The sequence below is a fragment of the Xiphias gladius genome, chromosome 21, assembly GCF_016859285.1.
Source record: "Xiphias gladius isolate SHS-SW01 ecotype Sanya breed wild chromosome 21, ASM1685928v1, whole genome shotgun sequence".
NCBI classification, from domain to species: domain Eukaryota; kingdom Metazoa; phylum Chordata; class Actinopteri; order Istiophoriformes; family Xiphiidae; genus Xiphias; species Xiphias gladius.
In genome coordinates this window covers 20,422,797-20,447,328 of record NC_053420.1, presented here as the reverse complement: position 1 = coordinate 20,447,328, position 24,532 = coordinate 20,422,797, and the positions used below count along the sequence as shown (strand labels likewise).

Genomic DNA, 24,532 nt, shown 5'->3' with positions numbered 1-24,532 from the left:
TAACAAGGAGGAATTTGTTCAGTGATACGTACCATTTTTGGGCTTAAAAACAGTAGAAATCAGAGTCCTTTCACCTCATAAGGAGGTATGACAGACGATAAGCTACCTGCGCTGATCGCTTACTTAAAAACTTTTTAGAAAAGTTTTGCCCTCAAACCTTTATCATATTCTCCCTTATTTTTGACACTTGTATGTACAGCATTTCCACATTCTGAAGTGAAATTATTTGCTAACAGGCATGATCTCACCACTAGGAGGCTGCTTTAAAGAGCCTGTCAAAGATCCTGTTGTTTGTTTAGTTGGTTGTCTGTCGTTGAAAGGATTTGCTGGTGTGTATATGTTTTATTAAGTATGTCTGTTTGAGACACTATTTTGCATTTGTGAGTGTTTTTGCATGTGCATACATGAGAATGAGTGCAAAACCACAGAGGAGTGGTACGGAGAACTGATTCACATTGTGACTACTATTTCTTGTAAACAAATCTCACAGCACTTTTTCAGAGGAAGTTTTATTTTAACTCACCAGCCTGCTGCAGGGTTTGTAGAGAACAGCCAATTGCTGGGAAGTAAACATACTGTTCTACAGCTCCACCTCAGCTGAAAAGTATGCAATTGACAGCTCATGATTTTTATAAGTGAACATCATGCGTACATATAACACAACCAGATGGAACGAAAGCCCTGCATAATTTGCATACAGTTCAGCATTCATGTGTAGCTACACATAGCCCTGGATTCATAATATTTCATTGTTTGATGTGCTCACTGAAATGCAACGATATTCTGTAATGTTTTAATTGTGAAAGTTACAAAACCATGTGTTGCACTGCACTGTAGTATCTCAATGCTTTAAAATGATCTTTTTTTTATTTGAAAAAATAGTGTCCCTTGTTTTATCACCTGCACAATGCCACAATTGTGATGTCTATCAAGATAAATTTGCGTCAGTTATTAGATTCCTGCTGTGATCCAGAGCTCTGTGGTTGGTTCAACTATGCATATTTTTCAATGTGTATTCATTTTTTTTGTATTTTTCTACACCCATTCATTTTCCCATAACAATGCAGTGGCCGGGAATTTCTCTTAATGATAACGATGGAATATGTCTTTTTATTATGACAAGGCATGAGTGGGTGATTACTAACTAATGAACACAGATTATCTATGACAATGAATGTGCTGTTATTTACTATCTTCATAACTGTGCTTGCAGGCTTGTTAAATCTTACGTTGTCTAAGCGCTCAGATTTGTGTCTGCATTTGCATGCGTGTGGCAGGATGACAGTTTGTGGGAGTGCAATTAAAGAAGTAAATAAGCTGATTCACTGCCTCATAGTCCAGAAAAAAACACACACCATGACCTGGCAGACAAAAAAAGTAATTGCCTCACGGGTTCTGGTGTTTATGCACGCACATTGGTAAGTGTTACTGTATGCAAATGCAGTGGACTGGCTTAAGAAGTAGGCTGGACTGAAGGAGGAGTTCCAGATTAGAGAGAAAGAGAACAAGAGAGAGAGGAGTTTGCTGGACACAGGGCTCTCCTTGTTGTTGACCCAGGCTACGGCATTCAGGCTAATTTAAGGGAAGAGGAGGAGGAGGAGGAGGAGGAGAAATTGGAAGCTGAGCTCGTAGTTTGAGAGAGGGAGGAAGGTGACTAATAGTGAATGTCACTCAGCCTACTGTAACTCGACTGGTGGAGGAAGGAGTGGCAGCACAACCAGTGAACCAGCATATGTATGCAGTAGTTGGTCTAGCCCAGTCAGCAGACAACTGTCTGTCCCTGTCAGAGAGTGTGCACATTAACACGTGGATGAGCAGCTATTTCTTGGATATGCAATGTTGTCTTTGGGATAGTTGGAGAGTTGCTGGTAAGAAAAAGTTCATACTATACTCTATGCAGTATAGTCCTATAACAGTATCAGTGTTTCTCGCTGCCTGGCTGGCTGCAGGAAACCGTTCAGTCTGAGCCTCATTCATGCTGATTTACCGCTGATCCAGAAATCAAACTGAAAATGTCTGAGCAGATTTTGTGTGAAGTGATTTTAGTATCATGTATTTAATAGATGCAGTAGCAGCAGCAGAAAAAGCATTCCTTAAATTGCTGTTAGGAGTAAACTGATTGATTGCTATACATACAGTTTGACCCTTCAAAAACAGAAAAATTGGATCTAGAGTCATTACTTCATCTTTTAGCAATGTATGATTGGTTACGTGCAGCTAAGTGGAGGCATGGAGATGGTACTGATTGTGTGCCAGTCTGGTGGGGAGACAATGAAAGTTACTACATAAAATACAACAGTTTGTTTGTATACCAGAAGAAATCTAAGAAATAGAAATTGTAAACTGTGGCCAGAGTGTTGAGAGATCTTTTGTGTTTGGAGGCCTGCTGTACTACAACTGCAATATCACAGGTTGACTAAATGTATTTCTGAAGATCTGAGAATGAATATCTGTATGTGCATGAGTTTGTTTTGCTACATGATCTGCATATGACTTGTGTGTGTACCAGATGGTCTTGTTTGTGTCTAACCATTTTGGTTAGACCGGGAATAGCCTGCTGATTTCACATTAGACAACACTTACTTTATTTTAGAGTTTTTCTTTTAATTTTTCAAGCATTGCATTTGAATGGCTATCGAAATCAAAACAAGCAAAGATTTATACCTAAAGCATGCCTCAGTCCTAGAGACTGTGGTATCACAAAGAGCTTTTGTTCTTTTCCTGGGTTGCCTGCAGAGGAAGTTGCTTCACCCCTGACAAAACTGGGAGTTGTGAAAACTGATGGAAGGAAAGGGGAAGTGATGCATTGTGGTTATTATTGATGATGCTGGTCTATTGTCTTTCCTGTATTTCATTGTGTTGTACTTTGATAAGATATAGCTGAAAGTGTGTTTGTGCTGATAACCTATTTTTGTCCTTTCCTCAATACATTATTTTTACATCACTATCCTCTGTATGATCTGTAAAACAGTGACCTGAGGTAAGCAGGGCTGAGTTGACAGATTCACTCTGCGCAAGGGTCTCTCTTGGCCAGCTATATATAGACTGTGTTTAGAGCAAGATAAGCATAGTGATTCACACACAGTGATAATGAGTTGTGATGATTCATTCAGATGAACTTATACCAAAGGATTTTTGGAGACATTACACCAAAGTTTCTGTCCACCTCAATTTTGCTAGAGGACTAAATAACGACACTGACTATTTTATAGCAGATGTCACGCATCCAACTCTTAACCTCAACCGTGATAAAATATATAACAAAAGGAAGAGGATGCAGTGTTTTGAATATTACTTGTGTGCACAACTCAATTAGTCTATTTGTCAATTACTCTAATTATAGAAACCTTCTACGAGAACATGCTTGAACCTCTACTCATTTGAAAAATGGAGGTGTTGAAATAGCTAAAACAAGATATGTGCCATAAGCCCTCAACAAACTTGACACCATGTTGGCCAAAAATCAGCTGCAGAAGAGCCACAGCAATTTACTGTAGGAGAAAACAAAGCTAATCAACTGAATCAAAGGTGTCTCATGTGATAGAATTACGAGATAAATCGTGAAACAGTTGAGAATATCCTCTCAGTGCATCTAACCATGGTCTGTTGCTTCCCCTGCTTCCGCCGTGGAAATTCTTCTCTTTTCTGAGTTCTTCAGTGTGTGTTGCACACCTGCTACTTCCCCCACTTAAACACTCCACTGCTCCTCTGTTGCTTTTCCACAGCTACCACAGTCACATATTTTATGTTACAGCTATTCATACCATTTGCACTTTTTACATTTTATAACCAATCATCTTTTTCTCTTTGTTTCCTTCTTTGTTTTTGTCTTTGTTTGTTTGTTTGTTTCTTTTTCCTTTTGCACCTTCATCACCTTTCTTCATCCCTTTCTGCTCCATGACCTCCCCATGCAGATTGCCCTCCACTTACTCCAACGTCCAGAAATGTAGTCAGCAGCGTAAGCAGAGCATATTCGTCTTTGTGAATTCATCTTTTCCTCTCAAACAGGTAATTTTGCATATGTCTGTATGGCTGTCTGTGTACATTTATGTGCCTTTGTGTATATGCTACTGCAGAAATCCACCCATTCAGTGATTGCTGATCTACCCGTCATTAACACAGCAGGCGATCCTGACTTAAATAGAAACAGAAAATTATTTCTAGGATCCATAAGTTAGCTCATCCACTCTGGTGTGCATACACAACCCCTGTGTGCTGTAACTAAATCCCTAGTATCTGTTGTAATTAATACAGATGTGAGTTGGTAACAGAAAGGTTTTTATATCTAAAGTAGCAATTGACTCAACAGAATACCAGTCCTAAGCGTTTGAACATGATCTGACTCTCTGTCTGCCTGCCAGTCCATCTGTCTGCATATCAATGCAGAAGAGTTCGGTGTGTTCTGTCACTCAGTGATACAGCAGTTTGTGTGTGTGTGAGACCAAAGAGGAAGGGGTAAGGACCCCATACTTGCCATGCCGGCCTTGACACATAATCCTACCAGCCTTACTCGGTGAGTGTGTGTGCAGTGGTGGTGGTTTAGGTACATTGATACTGTAGATCTGTTTATATGTTCTGAAAGAGCCTACTCAAAACCCAACAGACGCTATAGAGCAGTAATACACAAGCAAGCCTACCCTTTATGTGCATGGCCTGCTCTCACCCCCAACTACCCAAAAACAGACACGTACAGATGCACGCAGATACACACACACACATGCACATAAACAAAACAAAAAAACACACCATAGCTTAGGGGAACAGGGTGTTCCTGAAAAGGAGAACAGAGAGCAGGGGGGTTATTTTAGTCATTAGAGCAGGCAGACAGATAGCTTAATGCGGAAAGGGTGTGTGTTTATGTGAGTGCGCATGTTTCTGTGCAATGATGGAAAAGCTGGTGAAGTGTATAGTGCAGTGTCACATTTGGAACCTTATTGATCTTAACAGGGAAGTGGACTAGGTGCTTAATAGTTTGAAACTTTTACCAAGAATGAATAAACCTGCATGTCTTTAACCTGTCATGAGTGAGGTTGAACATCTCTTGCTGTATTTCTTATGTTTTTCTGGGACAGAGCAGGGCCTGGCTAGCTTAAAATCACTGTGTTGTCAAGGGATGTGGAGGCATTTGAGTGACCTTGAGGGATTTCTCTCTAGTCTCACTAAATCTGTACAAAACTTCTGTGTTCTTGATACAGAAATAACGTTTCTTTTCGATTTTGCATTTGTCCCACAGCCTTTTGAAAATATGGCTGTAAATTCGCTTTGAATTTTATTATGCAGCTGTAGCCTCATCCGTATGAATGCCCACAATTTTTGTTAGAGGGCAGCTGAGTGTACAGTGTGTGTGTATGTACACACATTTAACTGTTGGCTGTCAAAAAGGCCTTCCCTGGCATTGCACAGTCACTTCTAAAAATATATACCCCACAAATTATCACCATGTCCCTGAGCACAGGTGCCATGGCCCCACACTGTCCCCATATGTGTGTGCACTTTTGTGTGTTTGTGTCTGTGAATGTGTATGTATCACACCTTGCCCATGTATGTATAGGAAGGAACTAAAGCTTTCATCACATTGTGCACGGCATGTATTTTAATCTTATGTTCTGCACACCTTTATGCACTGTGTGCGTATTTTTGGCATGTATGTTTGTGACTAATCTGTGGCACAATCTAGAGTTGACCTCTGACCCAGGCTTCCTCCGCTCTGCATCCTCCCACTGGCTGTCAGTGTTTGAAGTGAAGGGACTGTGACATCACAGCACAGGACACACAATGGTCGCTGTGTGCTCCTACTGCGTCACAGATGCCTGCTTACCCCAGTGGATGCCAGGCAATGGGAAGGCCCATGTGGGAGATCATGCTGCCTGGTAGCAGTGTGTCACCATATGATATCAGGAAGTGATGTCCTGTCATTGTGTCTACATGTGTTATGTGTATGTCATGTATCATAGCTTAGTCAATGCTAGAGGCTATATGTTACATACTAATGTATCGGAAAGTTAGGTAGTGTTATGTAAACACTGTAGCCACCACATATAGTGTCATGAACAGTTCCATTTTGCTGAGTTGGGGGGTTTAAAAAAGCATTTTAAAATTACAATTGGGCAATAAATTGCATGTGACCTTTATCTGCATACATTTGCAAACCTTCAAAACTGTGTCTAAGAGCCAAACTCTGCCATGCCACATAAAATGGAAATGCCACTGTAGTCTTGTTTTATGTGTTGCTCTTTGAAAAGCACCCCTGTTTCAGTCTTGGTTTTTCAGTTAAGCAACCAAATATTGTCCTAAAATCTGTCCTGTTGTGTTATGAAGTAGAAGCCATGGATAAGTTGGAAAAGTGCTGTAAATGGACTCTGTTTAGCATGTCAAGTTGGAAGTCTATAGTTCAAGATAGTTAAGTCAGCATGTATGAAATTTATGGCTTTGGGTATAGCATGTAATGCTAGAAGAATTGCTTTGACCTTTACAGTGGAACTTACTGTGGTTGGCTATACTCTATTTGGTGGAAGTGGAGTCAATGTTGTTTTTATTTATGTTGCCAAAATATATTGCCTCAAAGAGTTTTACAATCTCTACCGCATACAGGTCTATCCTTAGACTCTCAAAGCATAGAGCACACGTCCTTCTCTGGCTGGCATTCCTACCTTACCGATTGAGTTTGGAGATGTAATCACCCCATTTGTCAGACTCTATAAATACACTGCACAGCATTCCGCCACTGTGCGTATGTGTGTGTTTGTGTAAGTATTAAGCACCTTGAAAGACACAGTTACTACCGCTACTACCGCTACTACCGGAGGGCCTTCCTCTAAAGCTCCACTTGGTAGCAGTCGCTACACAAACTGTTCCACCAGCATCAGTAGGTATGAGTGTCCAAGGAAAGCGCTGTTGTGTCTCTACTTCTGTACCTTTTCTTTATGGAGATGAGAGTATTTTTTGTTTGCGGTTTGAGGTTACTAGTGTGGAGTCAGCCTTTCCTTTAGCCAAAGTTCTGGTACATGTTTGTGTTGGAATGTGTGTTTCAATGTGTATCTCTGCATGGGTGTGTGTTTTTCATGTGGGCCATCCAATGCGCACAAAGCGGACAGTGTGTGCCCCCTCGGGTGCTGAAATGTACACTTCGGACAACAGGCGGCTTCAGTCCTTCTCAATAGGAGCTGCCCTTCTTATTGTACCCCACACACAATGAGCTTTTCTCTCTCTCTCTGTCTTTCTCTCTGTGTCTTTCTCTCTTTATGACCATATACAGACAGTGTTTCTGATGAGAGACTGGAGGAATCTGATTCTGACTGATGTCTCTGTCACGACTTTTCTGTGTCTCATCTCACAACAAATTGCAAACAGCAGATACATTAGAAGAGAGTAGAAACATGGCCCACAGTAGCTTAGGCTCCAAGTCTCACCTTTTTGAGTCCAGACCACCTTAGTCATGCAGGAAATGAACACAAGTCATTGCAGAAGGGGAACTGTCAGTTCTGGGAGTCCCCTCTGAGTGTGTGCATGCATGTTTGTGGTGTGTATATGTGAGAGAAAAGAGGAGGAGATGTTGTATAGGGGTGATGGTTGTTCCCCCTGGTCTTTCTGCTCACATGATCACGCAAGAACAACAAGACCACATGACTCCCACATGACCTGTCCACCATCGAGGAAGTCTTCCTTAGTTTCCTACTTTTTGGAGGAACAGAATTGAGGGCAAGCAATTATTACTGCTAACATCCTTCCCCCCAGTGCCCTGTTTGACCATGAAAATAGATATGGTACCTACCATTAAATAGATGCTGTCCGAGTGACACGGCGAATGTGCAGATGCTACCTAGAGATGCTCCTTGTTTTGAGTTAGTTACTGTACTTGTTTACACAACAGGGCCTTTGGCCATGCTACACACAGTCAGTCATATTGAGTGGGTTGTTAATTTATAACTAAATTACATCCTGTATAACTGGTACTGTGATTTATGCATGACCACTTGATTATTTAGCTCCAGTGGATTTTAAACTGTTTTCCCTACTGCTCTTTTTATCCCTCTCCTTACTTGACTTAAAAATAGATAATTGAAAAGTGCATGTAGCTATAGTGGTTGGATTTATTACTGTTTTAGTTTGTACAGCAGGGGTCGATTTAAAAGGACAATTCAAAGGTGAAAACAAATTCATGTGATGTGTAATTTCTGGAATGGATTTTGAATCAACCTAATTTTTACATGACTGAGTAACAGAGACACAAATGATTGATAAATAACTAGATAAACTGATAGAAAGAATTATTGGACAGATCCTTAGATAACTTATTTTTTTTAACAGGTATTATCTGGTATTACTTAATAATATGTCATACTTAATACATCCCTTTTTTTTTTTTTAAATGTAGACCGTATTATATTCCTGCAAAGTTCTTAGTGTGCAAAGACAGCATTAAACACTGATATGTTTACAGAAGCTTGTGTTTTTTTGGGTTTTTTTTGCTGAATTACAAAAACGGTTTCAAAGGATGCTGCATCACAACATCGCGTATGCTACTAACACTTTTACAAGCCATATCGTCTGTTTTTTATACGTTTATGTACAAGGCAGACATCAAGGGTACACTGCACATCCTTTAAAAAGCCTGATCTATTCCGGAGGCAGTTATTTGAAGCCACATGCAGACAGAAAGACACAAATATTGCAGTGAATGCTCTAGAGCATATACACTTGGTAACTAGAATTAGGAGTCTTACAACCGGTCTTTGAACGACAAAAATTAGACCTGGTGCCTTTAATTCAGTAGGAACACTGAGTGCATGTGAATAGTGCTCCCATTAAAAACTAAACACTGAATCAGGTGCTTGTATGAAGAGAGATTGTCCGTGGGGAAGAATTGTTCACATAGCATCCACTCCTGATATGTACTCCTCTTATTTAGGAATTACTGCAGATCTCTGATAGAGAAGGTTTCTTTTTGCAAAAATCAGACCTAACTTTATCTTCAATTCTGTTCATTTCCATTATCCGTCTCTGTTTTCACCTGTTTCCCCCTCCTTTCATTCTACTCCTCCTCTTGCCAAACTCACTTTTTCCCTACCCTTTTCTCTTCCTCCACAGCTTCCTCTACCTCTCGGGCTGGACTGCGGTGCACTGACGTCGGCTCGCCCTCCCCTGCCCCCTCGGCCTTCAGCAATGGCCTCACGCATCGGGCTGCGGATGCAGGTACAACACACAACTACATCTACCCTTCACTATCCAATATACAGTACAAACAAGCCTTTTATTAGCTATGGACATCATAGTCTGTTTTTAGTGTTATTTGATTTAGTGGATATTGGAGAGGAAGGTATTCTGGTCAGTGCATTTGGGTGTGTCATTTATTTGAAGGGCATCCACATGCAGCAACTGGTTTTCCACTGATAAATTTGGCCATGCTATTGACCCTTGCATATTTTATTCTGTGCACTGTACATACTTTTCTTACAGGGTGATTTAATAGATCAGTGAGTCACCAGTTGTTCTCTGCTAACAAGCTGCCAGCCCCTCATGTCCACTCTTAAAAAAGCAGAGGGACAGAGAAAAGCCAAAAGCAACATCAACCATCACAGTCAGTTTATAGGTCAGAATGCTTTTATGAGCATTCTTGTGATGTTAGATGTGCGTGTGTGTGTGTGTGTGTGTGTGTGTGTGTGTGTGTGTGTCTGTGTGTGTGTGTGTGTGTGTGTGTGTGTGTGTGTGTGTCTGTCTGTCTGTCTGTCTGTGTGTGTGTGTGTGTGTGTGTGTGTGTGTGTGTGTGTGTGTGTGTGTGTGTGTGTGTGTGTGTGTCCAGCTGATGCGAGACCAGCTGCAGCAAGAGGAGCAGCGTGAGCGGCAGCAGCTACAGCAACAGCAGCAGCAACAGAATGCAGCTCTGCAACCCTACATGCAGCATCGCATGGGCGGGCCAACTGAACCCACTCCAGCCATTAGCACCCCACAGCATTACCAAAGCATGCAAGTCCCCATGGAGGTCCTTAAGGTCAGTAGGGATACAGCAGATCATTTTCATCATCGATTATTTCGTCATTTCTGTTTTCGACTGATTTTTTTATCTAACCAATTGCTCAATTAGCCAATAAAATTTCAAAAAATGCTGAAAAAATGCCCGTCACAATTTCCCAGAGTCAGGTTGATGTCTTTAGATTGCTTGTTTGTCTTTGTTTGTCAATAAGTCAAAGATATTGAATTTACAGTGATGTGAAACCAGAGAAAAGCAGCAAATGGTTTGTTTTGAGAAGTTAGAACCAGCGAATGCTTGTCATTTTTGCTTGATAAATTACTTGAAAAATGAAAGTACAGTTGGGTTTTCTTTTAATATACTGATCACTTAATCAAATTATTGTTTCAGGTTAGTGTGTGAATGCAGTTCTTTCGCAAAGCATGACTGATACATAATCTAATGAGAAGGAAGTATTTTGGCAGGAAAAGAACAAAAACTTTAATGGGGATTTGTGGTTTGATCCGTTGTCCGCTGAACACACACCCCCCCTATCCTTCAGCATACTCTCTTTTTTTAGACTTGGACTGGACCACCGTGCAGTTCGTGGGAGTAAAATAATGAGTGCAGTGAAATCTCTGTGACTCACTTCTGGTCAAAATGCAATCGCATCACAAAGACAGAGCGCTAAACAGATTTCAGTTAGGGGATTGGCGGAAGAGGGAGTAGATGTTGGCTAAGGGGGTTATCAAAATGACAAGGGGCTGCAGCACTTTAATCCACTCACATGTTGCTTAGAAGGAGACAGGATAGGAGGGCACAGCAGAGACCTCACAGGATGTCATAGCCTCTCACATAGCAGCACTGCCACAGAGGGAAAAATCAGGGACAGATTTGAAAAAAGGCAAAGAGAGAAAAATGCGGTGGAGCAGCAAGCAGGTAGGGAGACAGACGAGGGAGGAAGACCCATAGATAAGAGAGGTTTGACATGTTTTGCAATAGGACAGACAGGAGCGATGCAGATAGTCTGAGTCAGACGGGGACAGATAAAGCTGAAGTGACATTTTGCCTGATTCCAAAGATGCCTGTGTGTGTCCTTATCTTCTGTGGTGTGTGTTTGTGTATGTATGGGTTTGTGCAATACTCCATTATGAGCTTGTGTGTGTTGCTTTATGGTGTTTGGAAATGTAAATCTACAGTTTGTATGCATTGGTAACTGTGTTGGCCAACTTGATGTAATGACAGTTGACTCTGTGTGCATGCATGTGTGTGCGGGTGTTTGTGTGTGGAATGGTGTTTATGAAAACTCACTGTGTAGACTTGTCAGTATCTTCCCCTTCATGTTGTAGATAAGGTGAGCTGTCTGTCCATCAGGGCCCACCGAGCCTGTCATACCTCCTCTACTGTGCCTCTTTGGACTTGATCTGTGCTGACAGAGCTTGGCCAAATAGGTCAAATTGTTATAACTAGATAGTTGTTTTGCTGCCTTATGAGACCCGGACAGCTGACAGCCAATCTTGTATTTATCCAAAGTGTCAAGATTTGCTGTAAATAAAAAGATATGTGTATACAAATTTGAAAGAAGAAGTAGAAATATGTAGTTACTGAAAAGTTATCTGGTTCATTTGATATAATCTGGCTGGGGGTTTGAAGGGCTGAGGAGTTGAGTCTTTCCTCTGTAGTAATGGGAAGCAGTCCTGCTCTCTACTGAGGTTTACTCTTTGATGTGAAGAAATGAAGCCAGCCCATTGCTCTTTGTAGCCTCACCAGAGGATTTAGCGTGGCTTAGGGATGGGAATTGATAAGCAGGTACTGTTATTATTTTGTTTTTTCATGCGGCACTTGAGCTGTGGCAGAATTAAAAAGATGCTCATTTCTCTGGGTGGATTTTATAAAAGTAGTAGTTGCAAAACATTGATTTCATGCAATGGTATCAGTGTACCCACATATACATTTATATATTTACTTTATATGGTTACATAAATTATAGGAATATATTGTGATATATATTGTGATTGATGGCTTTCACATAAGAGCTGCCTCCCATCAAGTTAGTGCTAGTGAATCTATAAACTGACCCACTCAAGCAGCCTTAGCAATAAGAATAAGAATACCTAAAGTAAAAAGGGGTTTTGCAAAAACATGATGAATATTGTCTCATTTTATACACTGTATTGTAGATGATAGTCTGATTTATAGATTAACTAGTTTATTGTCAACTTTGACAGGTTTATTTGGTTTTTAAGGTCAACCACCAGCTTAAGCTTCTTTTTGCTCAATCATAGTGAAATCCCCATAGTATTATGTCCCTATAAGTTATAGGCTGCCAGTCCCTATATTAAAAGAACTGTCTATCATTTTAGGTGAATCAACATAGATTTGGATCAAAGATTGCAATTTTTCAGCAACACCAAATTACTGCTATAAAACCTGTATGTGCTACGTCTCCACCTAACAATTCATCAAAGAGGAATCATTAACATGATCAACAAGGAGTTGGATCAGTTGGATTGGATGTGCAAAATAATATTGGAATAAGAATTGATCACATCTTTTTACTCTCCATCTTTCATACAGGTACAGACCCACCTTGAGAATCCTACAGACTACCACATCCGTCAGTCTCGGAAGCAACAGGTGAAAGAATACCTGTCTACCACCTATGCCACCAAACAGGTAACTGTCTGGATGCCTTTACTCAGTACTGTACTGTGTGTTTGTTTATGCTTGTCTGTCTCTCATTAGATCAACTCCAGGTATATATGATCTGTCTCTCTGTTTTTGTCTGGTTTGTCAACAGTCCACATGGTATTGCAATACATTTATCTGTGTCAGTACTCTAGCAGTCATTAACACCGCCATCCCCCTCCTTCTATCTCTCTCTCTGTCATTAGACGGTCCATGCAGTAGCAGGGCTGATTCCACCCTCTCCTCCCACAAACATGGGACCCACAGGGGGTTCAGCGTCTGCCCCCCCACCCCTCCAGTCTCCACACATGCGCACTGAGCAGCTCATGTCTGGCAACAGTGCACCCAACAGCCCCATGGCCATGCTCAACATCGGCTCCAGCCACGAGAATGAGGTAGTCGCCTGCAAGTCTGAGCAGACAGTGGCATAAACATTAATTCCTGGTCATGTTATAAAGTACATTTTACAAGAAGCAGATTGGACAAATATCCCTAGAATATGACTTGATTAGACTTGTATATAAAATTATGAGGATTGAAAATGACCCCAACAGTGGCATTATCTCCACATTTTATGAAAGCATCATAATGATTTAATAGGTCTTTGGTAGGCTGGAGCAGCATTTTTTTTAATGCACTGGTGTTAATGTGTTGTGCGCACAGTAGGCGTGTGGACGTATCTGTTGAGTAACTGGCAATAACTGACACTGGCTATCATTGGAATTTAAATGCTCTATTATGGCCTTGTAACAGTAATTACAGCTTAACAGGTGACAGAGAAACAGCAGAATGTAAGGCCCTTTGAACCTGGCAGACTTTGACCAGCTCTCCTCCTCTAACACTCGACCCCATTTTTTCTGTGTCTCAGAGAAAATTGTTTTACCAGTTAGCCTCCATGACACAGAAGGCATCTTTTCTCTTGAGTGCCTGCGCCTGCAGGCACGTTCCTGTGGAGGCCTAGTAAATGTATGAGTAGTGACGGTATTTTCAGTGTGGCATGTGCTTCACATTTAAAAAGAAATGAGGTGCGGTCTCTGTCTTGAAGTCAGGCATGCTGGTTCATTAAGCTTTTCATAACCACATAGGTAACACACTTGCCATGCTTTTTTTCAGATGGATGAGGTCATTGATGACATCATCAGCATGCAGTCCAATTACGATGATATTCAGGCATACATTGACCCTGTCCAGATGCCCAACACAGTAAGTAGAGCAAACAGAAGGGCCAAACGCACCATAAGGTGTGCTTTTAGGAACGCTTCGGTTCTGTTTTCCTTTATATGACAAATGTACTTTACATTCAGCTGGCTCCCTTTTCTGTCATATGCTTCGGTTTGATTATCACCATAGACTTGCTACAGTACGTGTTTTAGGAAAGATGGATACTTTGTGGTACAACTTATTTTTTTCCTCAGAACAAAACTGTAAAATTACAAATATGTTTGGTAATCTATTGATGATGATACTGATGGCAGTGTCCAGTACGGGTTTATTCACCTTATCAAGAACATTTTCAAGAAAATTACTGAAAATTGTAAAATGAAATGAACTGATTGGTAATAACCTAGCAGCTATTTTAACTTGCTTTAAGGAAAATAATATTTTCAAGACTCAGCAATAGGCAAAATAAGCAATTAAAGAAACATTTTATGTTTGTACTGTTTGTTTAATAGTAGAATTTATAGGAAATACATCACAAATTGCAGTGTAATATAATATATGCATGGATGTTTTGTATAGATTTACATTTTTTTCACACCTTTAATGCATCGCCCTTAAAATATAACACTAGAATTCCCAAATGTTGTATTCACTGAATATGTAGTTCACGCAGATTCTGGCTTTTCAGTAGTTCCTGTAACCACTGTTCCTGCATCTATGTAGTTTCTCTCTTTCTCTCTTTGTCACCCTCCTTGTTTATTGTGCTGTTATGAGGGACAGTGATGGTGTTCATACAGTTGTTAGTCCTGTTCAACCACAGTGAGTGTAACAAATGTTCAGTGTTGCAAGGTAGCCGTTCTCATTTTACTCTAAACTTGCTTTCTTGGCATTCAGTCTGTGCCTGCACTTCCCCAATAGGAAGCAATACGTTATTTCTTTATACAGCCATATACACAAACACACACAAATGCAAAAGTGTATAATTAACTTAAACCCTAAAAATTCCTTCTCTAATCCACGTAGGACATAGTTAGAAACTGTAGGGAAGACATGTAAGATGAGGACTGTACAGTGCTTTGTGTTTGAGGGAACAAACTCAGAAAATTAACAATTAAACTGGAAGCAGTTACAGTTCAACTTGTTTACAACACATTTGGAAAGAGAGAGAGAGAGGTGGAGAAGTAGAGGGGGGAGGAAAAAAGATGGGAGGAGGGAAAGGGGGATGAAGGCAATTTGTGCAAGGGGAAAACAGGCTGAAAGTCCAGTTAGGGGAAAGTTCACTCTTGTTTGGTGGGGAACAGAGGTAGAAGAAATACGGGATCGGTGCTGCCGAGGTCATTCTCCCTGGACAGGGGTGGCAGTGCCAGAGAGAGCTTCCTGTGCTGCTTGTGCCTGAGAGCGAAGAAGAAAGAGCATCTACCAAGTGAGGGAAAGAGTAGAGAATGAAGGAGATGAATAAGACGTATGCCATTGTGGAAGTTATTGAAGGAGAACAGATTCAGCTGGTAAGACACAGAAGTGCTGTTGTTTGTAAGACTACTAGATGCGAGCTTTGGTTGGTGTTGTGGGAGTTGGCTGTCATTTGGAGAAAACCACAATTTGGACTGATGCAGTGGCGGCTCTAACTCCCAGCCTCGGGTCCCTGATTATAAGATGAGCCATCGCAGGGTCAGTGGGGTGGAGGAGTTTTAGTTTCTAAGTGTTTTATATTTGTGTGTGGATGGATGTTACTGCACTGGAAATCAGGATTGTTGCCCTGGTTTGAGTTGATGTTGAGCATCATGTTGGGGTCTACACTGCTTCAAGGTCAGGCACATTGTGTGGTCTGATACACTGCTTCACAGCTATGTGTGTGTGCGTGTGTTTGCGTGTGTGTGTGTGTGTGTGTGTGTGTGTGTGTGTGTGTGTGTGTCTGTGTCTGTGTGTGTATGTGTGTTTGTGTGTGTGTGTGTGTGTGTGTGTGTGTGAGAGAGAGGGCCGAACAGACTCCTGTAGCTTTATCTGGTAATACAGTATGTCCTCTGTCGTTGATTACTTTAATCAGTTTGAGTCAGTCTACATGCATGTGTTTGTATGTTGTGTGCATGTATAACATCACACTGATTGATTAGATTAGGTAACTGATCAACGCTGAGGATGATCAGTGTGCGTGAAACTAGCACAATAGATTGAATGAGATAGAAACTCAAACCACAGGTCGAACGTTAATGGGGCTGCATTTTCAGAACATATTACTGATGCTTTGTAGAGTTTGATATGAAGCAGTGTTTTGTGTTCAGACACCCTGAAAACAGTACATAGAGCCTTATTCCCAACTGACAGACCAGTGAGTAAAACTCACCTGCTAATCCTGATGCGGATTAAAGCAGCAAACTCCATGGAATTCTTGGAATCTCGAAGTTTAGTGAGAGCCAGGAACACCACTGAATACCAGGCACAATTGAGCAATGCGACTCCTAAATGTATGTGTGTGTGAGTGTGTGTCTGTATGGATGGTTACACTGAGCTATGCTGAGTCCCAGTCATGCTGGCTTTATCAAATGAGTTAGGTGGGTTTTTATTGGAGTGAGTTTTAAATTGAAATCAGAAAATATGAAGCAGCCATAAAAGGATGGGGCTTTGTATTGTTTTTATATGGGATTTTGTCACTTATCATGATACACAGATTTGTTTTTAATATTGACTTTGGATAACAGTTATTAAGTTATATTTTTATACAAATTATGTTTGAAGTATTTGAGAATGTCATCTGAAAACCACAGTTCTTGTTACCTTGAAGTCCATGTTATTAAGGTCAAGTAGACAATGTTAAGATATTATTTTCTACGCTAAAAAAACTTAACATACAACATACAATTAACAAGAGTCCCAGCATGTAGGCAGAGCAGAAGCGGCAAAATAACTCACAGAGCCATGGTGGTGTGAGTAGAGGAAGATATCACATGGTGGGCACAGCAGACGCAAACACACAGACACAGACACAGACACAGACACAGACACAGACACACACAGACACACACACATACACACACACACACACACACACACACACACACACACACACACACACACACACACACACACACACACTCTCACTCACTCAGACACAGTGAACTTATGTTGGGTGAGCCGGCAGAGACGTTCGTTACACACTGTGGCAGTCCAAAATACATGACAACGTGCAGTAGTAGACTACATTAGTTTTAAATTCGTTTTCCATATGTTGTCATGTATGAAAAGAACAAAAATGAAAAGTGTAAGCTGACTACTCATTTACTATTACTGAACCAAATAAGCGGTTGATCACTGTAACTGCGAACGCTACAAGCGGTTTCCTCTGTATATTCCCATCAACAAGATCACATGAGTCACTTTGGAGATTTATTTAAACATGGGTTTTCCCCAAATAAGACAGCTGACCAAATGCATGTATCTGCCAGCACTTAAAATTCTTAACAGACACTGTCCGTCATTACTATAATGTTACTTTCCAGGCAAATTAACTTATTGACAGTCTCTAGCCTTAGATAAAAAATAAAACTTGACATTGGGATTTCATTTGCTATTAGTATCACACCTGACAACACAACTCTTTGCTATTATCATTACTGGGGATCCGTTAATATGTGGCTAAACTGCTACTTAGCTGCTAACGCTAGGTAACGTTACAAGCCTACTGTTTCCCCAAAGAATTACAGGGTTTTCCCAGCTCTAACCATTCACAAGAAATTCATAAAAAGTGTGCCAGAACCTTTTCACTTGAGGATCACTTGAAAAGCAACCATTCATACAGCCAAATTTTGAATATGGCTATCAGCTGGCTAGCTTATTAATTTAGCAGGCTAAGTTTGCATATACGCAAACACTAGTAATTTAGCTACATAAACAGTGAAATAACAAGCAACGTGGCAAGCCATGGGACCAATCAATCAACATCAATATTTCAGGTCGAAAAAGCTGATCTGAAATATCAATATTGTTCATCAATATTGCAAGATTTGGTTATTGGGATGTTTTTCCAGATACAGCTCTAGATTATAACATTATTAAAAAAAGCCTGTTACAAGAGAACATTTATACTTCATCTCTGTGTTCTTTAGATCTTTTGTGAGAATTTTAAAAGAGCATATAATTTAAATCCAGAAGTCAACCTGCAGAGGTCTGTGTGTTTATTTGTGTATGTGAATATGTTGGATCTCACAACTCATGCAGTAGCCAGCAGATAAGGTATCTTTTCCTTGAGTTCTTTATCTTTCGGGCCTCATTAGCAGCGTCACATTTGCCCTCGCTTCAGGGAGTACGACACAGTTGGCAAAAAGGCATAACAAGTCCATTGCACTCATTAAACCATACAATTAAAAGTTAATCATGTCTTTTAAGGAGTCCACACAAAACTAAATCACAGCTGTTGCACAATGTCTAAAGGACAAGAGTTAGGAGACCTCTCCACAAGTGTGAGTTCAGGAGCTGGACAAGGCAGAGGAGAGAATCAAGCCAAAAAGAGAGATAAGATAGATAGCATGATAGTCAATCATTGCTGTGTGTATGGCAGGCCATTCTCAGGTGTGATATTATTGCTTTATCTCCTGCTATCTGCTTTTTACAGCACACTAAACATGAACACTGACATTATAAAGGTACTCACCAAGGTGTGTGAAGCTGCAAATTAGTTGTTTAGGAAACAGAGAGAAATAATTTGGATTTCACACCAGTTTGACCTAAGTTTGAATCACTTTGTTTTAATTACTTTTTTAATTTGATTAAGTCCAACATTCAGTCTTTTCATGTCATAATTAAAGAACAAGTAAAGTTTATTTTATGTAATGTGATATCATGTTAAATTGCAGACTTTGGAGAATTGTTTTTAGGGTTTTCACTTTGTTGAGTTGAGCTAGAGCATAACTCATTGAGTGTCTGAGTGCTTTTGGCAACCAGTTTGTTCACAGACAACAAAGCTGTCATACAGCTTACTTCACACTCTAATGTGACAACTATCGTTGCATAAAGGGATACATAAATGCTTTTCCGATCTCTGTGCTCCTTTATTTGTATCACAGAGATCTATGAACTGCAGTCAAAGTAAATGTCATGTGTAAACGTTTTCTAAATGTGTGTATTTGTTGTGTACATGTGTGTCTGTGGTTACATGTGTCCCCAGCTCCCTCTGTCTAGCAGTCACCTGGATGTGTATACAAGTCCTGGGATGAAGGGGCCAGCCATTGCTATGACCAGTAACTCCTGTCCCGCCAACCTGACCATCAAACGAGAACTGTCAGGTGCGTAAGACGAAGTTTTGCACATTATAATAACAACTGTTAAGATCTTATACAAGTTACATAGAAGACTGTTTGTCACTGTGTGGATCTAAAACATTTGCCTTCTACCTTGTCCTGTGATTTGCGGTGCATGTTGTGGCATTGACACCACTGAAAAACTGTTTCTGTTGGGACGCGACACAGTCTCAGCCATTAGTTAATCACTTTTTGTTATTGCAAAGACACAGAAGCCCGTGCACTGGCCAAGGAGAGACAGAAGAAAGACAACCACAATCTGAGTAAGTCTTTCCCTCTGCATGCTCTTTGCCCAAATTGTCGTTTTTCTCACCCCGACACTATACATGCCCCTAGAAATGTTTGCAAGCAGCACACACACATTCACACAAACACATGCACACATGCCATAATCTGTCTCTTGCAAAAACAGTTTTATACATCCTTGCACTGATTTAGCTGACATAGTGCAACTAGTTGGTGGATGGTTAACCTGCTCATTTCTGCTGTTCTGGCACTAAAGTGTAATTGCCTGTGACTCTGTGTGTGTGTGTGTGTGTGTGTGTGTGTGTGTGTGTGTGTGTGTGTGTGTGTGTGTGTGTGTGTGTGTGTGTGTGTGTGTTTTGCATGTGTTTGTGCCTAAACGTTTGTCCCTTTTTCGTCTTTACTGTATATTTCCGATCTGACTGATGTGTACTTTGGATATATGCACTGTGAGTCCGCAATCTAGTTTGCACAAATTATCTTTTTGTCCCTTTTCATGCCTTTGATTCCTCTGTACTATTGTATTCATAATGTATTTTCCTTTGTCTTTCCCCATTTTATCTACCCTTCATCTCTTCTTTCCTTTTTAATAGTTGAAAGGAGGAGGAGATTCAACATCAATGATCGTATTAAAGAGCTGGGCACCATGATCCCCAAAACCAATGACCTGTGAGTTGCTTTGCTCTGCTGTGCAGATGGAACTGTTGTGAGAAATCAGTTACTGCCAGTTACTTATGTGATGAAATTGCCTGTTCGTACTTTACTGTGTGTATAGTGATGTGCGCTGGAACAAAGGCACTATATTGCGGGCATCTGTCGAGTACATCAAACGCATGCAGAAGGATGTGCAGAGGACCAGAGAGGTGGAAAACAACTTCAAGAGGATGGAGATGGCCAACAAACAGCTGTTGCTACGCATCCAGGTAAAACACACACACACACACACACACACACACACACATGCAGAAAAACACAAACACAGCAAATACACTGATAGTGATGGTGTTGCCCTCTGCCCACTGTCTACAGGAGTTGGAGATGCAGGCTCAACTGCATGGCCTGCCCAACACCTCTCCCTCTGGCCTTAACTCGACTGACCTGATGGCCCCCTATATAAAACAAGAGACCAGCCCAGAGGAGAAGCTTTCTCACCCCCAGGTACAAGCCCATCACCAGCCCCAGCACCTATCCCAGAACCAGGCTCAGCCCCAGGCCCACCAGCACCACTTCCTCCCACAAAACCACCTCCACCTTCAGGGCCAGGCTCAGCCTCAGCCCAGGCAGCTGCCGCCACTCCCCCAGCACCTCCAGCCCCAGCCACCCATCCAGTTCCCAGCTGTAGGCAGCTCCCAGCCCTTTGACTTTGCCCAGTCGCTGGACTTGTGCGATGGGATACCAGGCTTCTCAGACGGCATGTCGGGGCTGGGCGACCTGGGTGGACTGGACGTCCAAGGGAGGAGAGGCGAGCTGGGCTTCCTAATGATGGACGAGCCCTTGTCCCCAATGGGCGGAGACCCGCTGCTCTCTGCTATGTCCCCTGAAGCCTCGATCGACTCCAGCCGCAGATCCAGCTTCAGCATAGAGGATGGAGACATACTCTAGACACATGCGCGTACACACATACACACATACATTCATACAAGCACACGCATGCACGTGCATAGGTTTCACAGAGGGTGCAGTAAAAATGTAAACAGCTTGAAAAACTGTGACACAAGTACAACACATACAACAAAAAGAAATCAGGCACTAGACATCATATCAGATATTCACCTAGCACAAACTCACAACATGCTGCACATACTATACACATCACACAATTTGAACATACACCAATGACACTCATTTGTTGTACAATTATCTGGTAACGGTACAAGCAAAAGAAGGTACATAGCTCTCACACAGTCTCAAACATTCTCTATAGTGCAACCATCTGTGCACATGCACGAGTGAGTGTGAGATAACCTGAGCAGCTTGAAACTTTGCCCAACAGACTGAGCATTTACAAGGGGTGAACCAACACTGCCAGGTCAGGAGTTATATAGCGCACTTGGCCTTGTTTCCATAAAGGTGGCTCTGAATCATAATTGAACAAGGGACAAAAACCAGCAGTTAATTAGATTGAAGTTATCAGATACAAGGACAACCAAGTGCATTGTCTCACCCAATAGAGGACAAGTTATTTTCCCCTTTACATCACCCCCTTTTAGGAACCATAAATGATTGAATGAACGATAGCGAATAAAATGGAAATAGCTTTATGGTCCTGCATGCATAATTTATCTTAAGGGGATGCAGTCCAGTCACATTGCTCTGTTCCTCAGTCTGTTATTCCTCAGTTTTCTGTGGAATTACAGATAGCGCTAGCTGTTTGGTGTTTGACAAAGATCTGTTTTAGATGTAATTGCTGTCTCATCACAAATACGTAGACACACACTGCTGTCCCTCAGTTTCTACACCTTTAACACTTTACACTATCATGATGCTTAGCCACAGACACTGTTAAGTGTGTTGACTTTGGAAAGAGCATGAAGAAAGAAAACCATCTGATGGTCTTCAAAAAACAGTGTCATCCAAATCTATGAAGTGTCAAAATACTCAGGTAATGTAACAGAATACACAAGCAGGATTGTTTGTAAGTAGAAGCAGATGTTAACCTGAACTGTGTCTAGGCCATGACCCCTATCAATGTGCCTTTAGATTTTTGCAGCTGCTGCTCCTCAAAGGCATGCTTTTATAGGTTAGAGGTCATGACCAGGGTTTAGACTTAATATCAAGCTCAGTAATGCCTGTAAATGCTTTGGAGTTTGCTTCTATACCAGCTATATCTTTATTAATGCAGGAGATAAACAGTTAAAGTTTCATTCACCAAGTGACTTTGTAGGGCTTGCACTAGAGGCCCAGATGAAGGAAAGATAGAGTAACAGAGTTTGAAACTGCAGAGAGAGAGAGAGAAAGAGATAGTTTGTCCCAGCTGAAAGCGGCAGTAGTTGTGGTCTTCACTGTAAAATCGCAGCATAAGCACACACTTGCATGCATTCACGCCCTCATGTGGCTCCTGAAAAAAGGCATGCCTTAAGCACACACATGCCCGCCCAGTACACACACACAGTGCATTACAGTGCTCACACACACACATGAATACACATACGTACAGTGCAGTGTGCCTTGAGGCTGTTTTCAGATCAGCACATTAACAAGTCCTCTGTGCTTCAGTCTCTCCCCTGATGAGCCGAGTGAAGCTGCCAGCTGCAGAGGTAAATCGCAGGCCCGCAGTTCAAGCTGCCACACAAAGGGAATCCGTTATCCCACTGGCTACTGTTGTTGCAGCGTGGCTGAGGCAGGTTGAGGTGTACCTGAGTTGTATCTCTGCTGTGGTAAACCTGGGGCTTGGCTCTGATTTGATATAGCTTATGATCAGTACAGATAAAGGTAGAAATAACTTTGATGGTGATTTTTTTTTCTTGATTAAAAGAAGTGTTTGTTTTCTTTATTATAGTTTGTTGTTTATTTTATCTCCCGAAGCACTGGAAACTATATTATTGTTTTGACTTTGTACATGGAAGAATAATGAAATAAGATTTATTTCAGATATTTTATGCCACTAAGCCACTTAAATGTATTTTATTTGTATTTGTTGTTTTAGTTTTATTTCAGTTTGATTCCAAAATTGCCCTTTCTTCTCAAAGCCATTTTCAGGAAGTACACTGTAAAGACATTTATGCCACCAATGTTTCATTGGGGAAGGAGTGGGGAGCCATTTATTAAACTTTCAGATTTCAAGTGACTTTAGAGAGATGAAGAGATTATGTACATTTATGATGCCATTTTTATATGATTGGGATTTTATTTTTCTCTCTGTTTTAACATTGAAATTTGGAGCCATACGTAGATGAAAGGTGATTCTTTGATATGATTAAATTCAGATTGCTCATTTCATGAATGTAAGGTTTACCAGTGGTTCTGGTCAGACTGAAGCAGGTTGGCGTTTTCGCCATGCCTCCTTCCTCCCTGACTTTGGTTTCCTTGGAGACCAGAAAACGACTGACTTCTCATAAACTCTGAGCCAAGGAGTTGTGGTTGCCATGGCTTTGTATCACTGACTCTGCCTTTGCCTCTGTCTGTCTGCCAGCCAGATTTGTGCCTTTTCCCTATCAGCCACAGTTTGACTATTGTACTGTCACCCAGTCGACACTCCAAAGAGCTGCTCAGGCCTCCTCTAATCTTCCACTAGAGGGCGCTCTGCAGAGCAAACTACACAGGGAAAAGTGGTTCTGATTTTACTGAGAACATAAAATGTTTTACCAGAAACCATTTTTTTGGTGTGTTTTTCTTCATTAATATGACTTGAGTGTGTGTGTGTGTGTGTGTGTGTGTGTGTGTGTGTGTGTGTGTGTGTGTGTGTGTGTGTGTGTGTGTGTGTGTGTGTGTGTGTGTGTGGAGACAAAAATATTGTTTCACAGAGTCACATTGTGGGAAATCTTTGTCCATTTGGGGACAAATGGACAAAGATCCCCTTCCACTCAAAAATCTGAAGAATTTTTTACATACATGAGGATTTTGTGACATCACAACTAGTTTGGATGCCAGTCATGGTCCAATATGAAACTAGAAACCTCAGGTACACTTGCACTCAGAATTTTCAGTGAAGTAGAAAGACATCCTGTGTCTAGTAGTTAAACTTTTGAAATGAACAATATTTGCATATTCATAGATTGTGTGTTTTTTAATGAGGGAGAAAGGGATGATTTAAGATTTTTTAAAATGTAGTTTATTAATTTTGAGACAATTTATTATTCCAAGCAATATTTTTATTTCTTGAAACATGTGTTGAGGGGAAACTAAATATAAAATTTAGTGTTAGTCTCCTGGGAACGAATATGAGTCGATGCAGTTTCCTCCTAGGTGACAAAAAACTGAAACAGGTTATATAAACCCACTAAATGTTATTACATTATATGTCAACCAGGGGGCACAAGAGATCTATACTATAGATGACAATTCCCAGTGACTCCTTTTCCTGCGATACCACTGTCGGAGCAGTTGCAGAAAGGACTGAGCCACCGTGCAACTGACCTGTTTTAAATGCTACTTAACAACCCAATCTCACTTTTGCTTGTTCACAAATGGCAAGGTTGAGTGATTCAAACTATGCTTTTTCTGCAGTTTGCCCTGGTGAATTGATCCTTTTTATAAAATCCCA

General features: G+C 41.0%; 1 protein-coding gene across 7 annotated transcripts in view; it reads left to right on the top strand.

Annotated features, from left to right (window-relative positions):
• Positions 1–22,749, top strand: part of tfeb (transcription factor EB) — a 33,310-nt gene extending 10,561 nt beyond the window's left edge. For 2 of the 7 annotated variants that reach the window (XM_040159514.1, XM_040159515.1), the window contains 11 exons: positions 3,915–4,008; positions 9,088–9,192; positions 9,800–9,988; positions 12,524–12,622; positions 12,841–13,029; positions 13,748–13,837; positions 18,954–19,071; positions 19,293–19,349; positions 19,923–19,998; positions 20,096–20,252; positions 20,359–22,749. In XM_040159514.1, the coding sequence (XP_040015448.1) occupies positions 9,163–9,192; positions 9,800–9,988; positions 12,524–12,622; positions 12,841–13,029; positions 13,748–13,837; positions 18,954–19,071; positions 19,293–19,349; positions 19,923–19,998; positions 20,096–20,252; positions 20,359–20,931 (1,578 nt within the window). In that variant the 5' untranslated portion in view covers positions 3,915–4,008; positions 9,088–9,162 and the 3' untranslated portion in view covers positions 20,932–22,749. Of the gene's footprint in view, positions 1–1,481; positions 1,869–3,914; positions 4,009–9,087; positions 9,193–9,799; positions 9,989–12,523; positions 12,623–12,840; positions 13,030–13,747; positions 13,838–18,953; positions 19,072–19,292; positions 19,350–19,922; positions 19,999–20,095; positions 20,253–20,358 lie in introns of those variants that run through there. The other 5 variants (XM_040159513.1, XM_040159518.1, XM_040159519.1 and 2 more) reach the window with 5 other exon arrangements.
• The last annotated feature ends 1,783 nt before the right edge of the window (positions 22,750–24,532 follow it).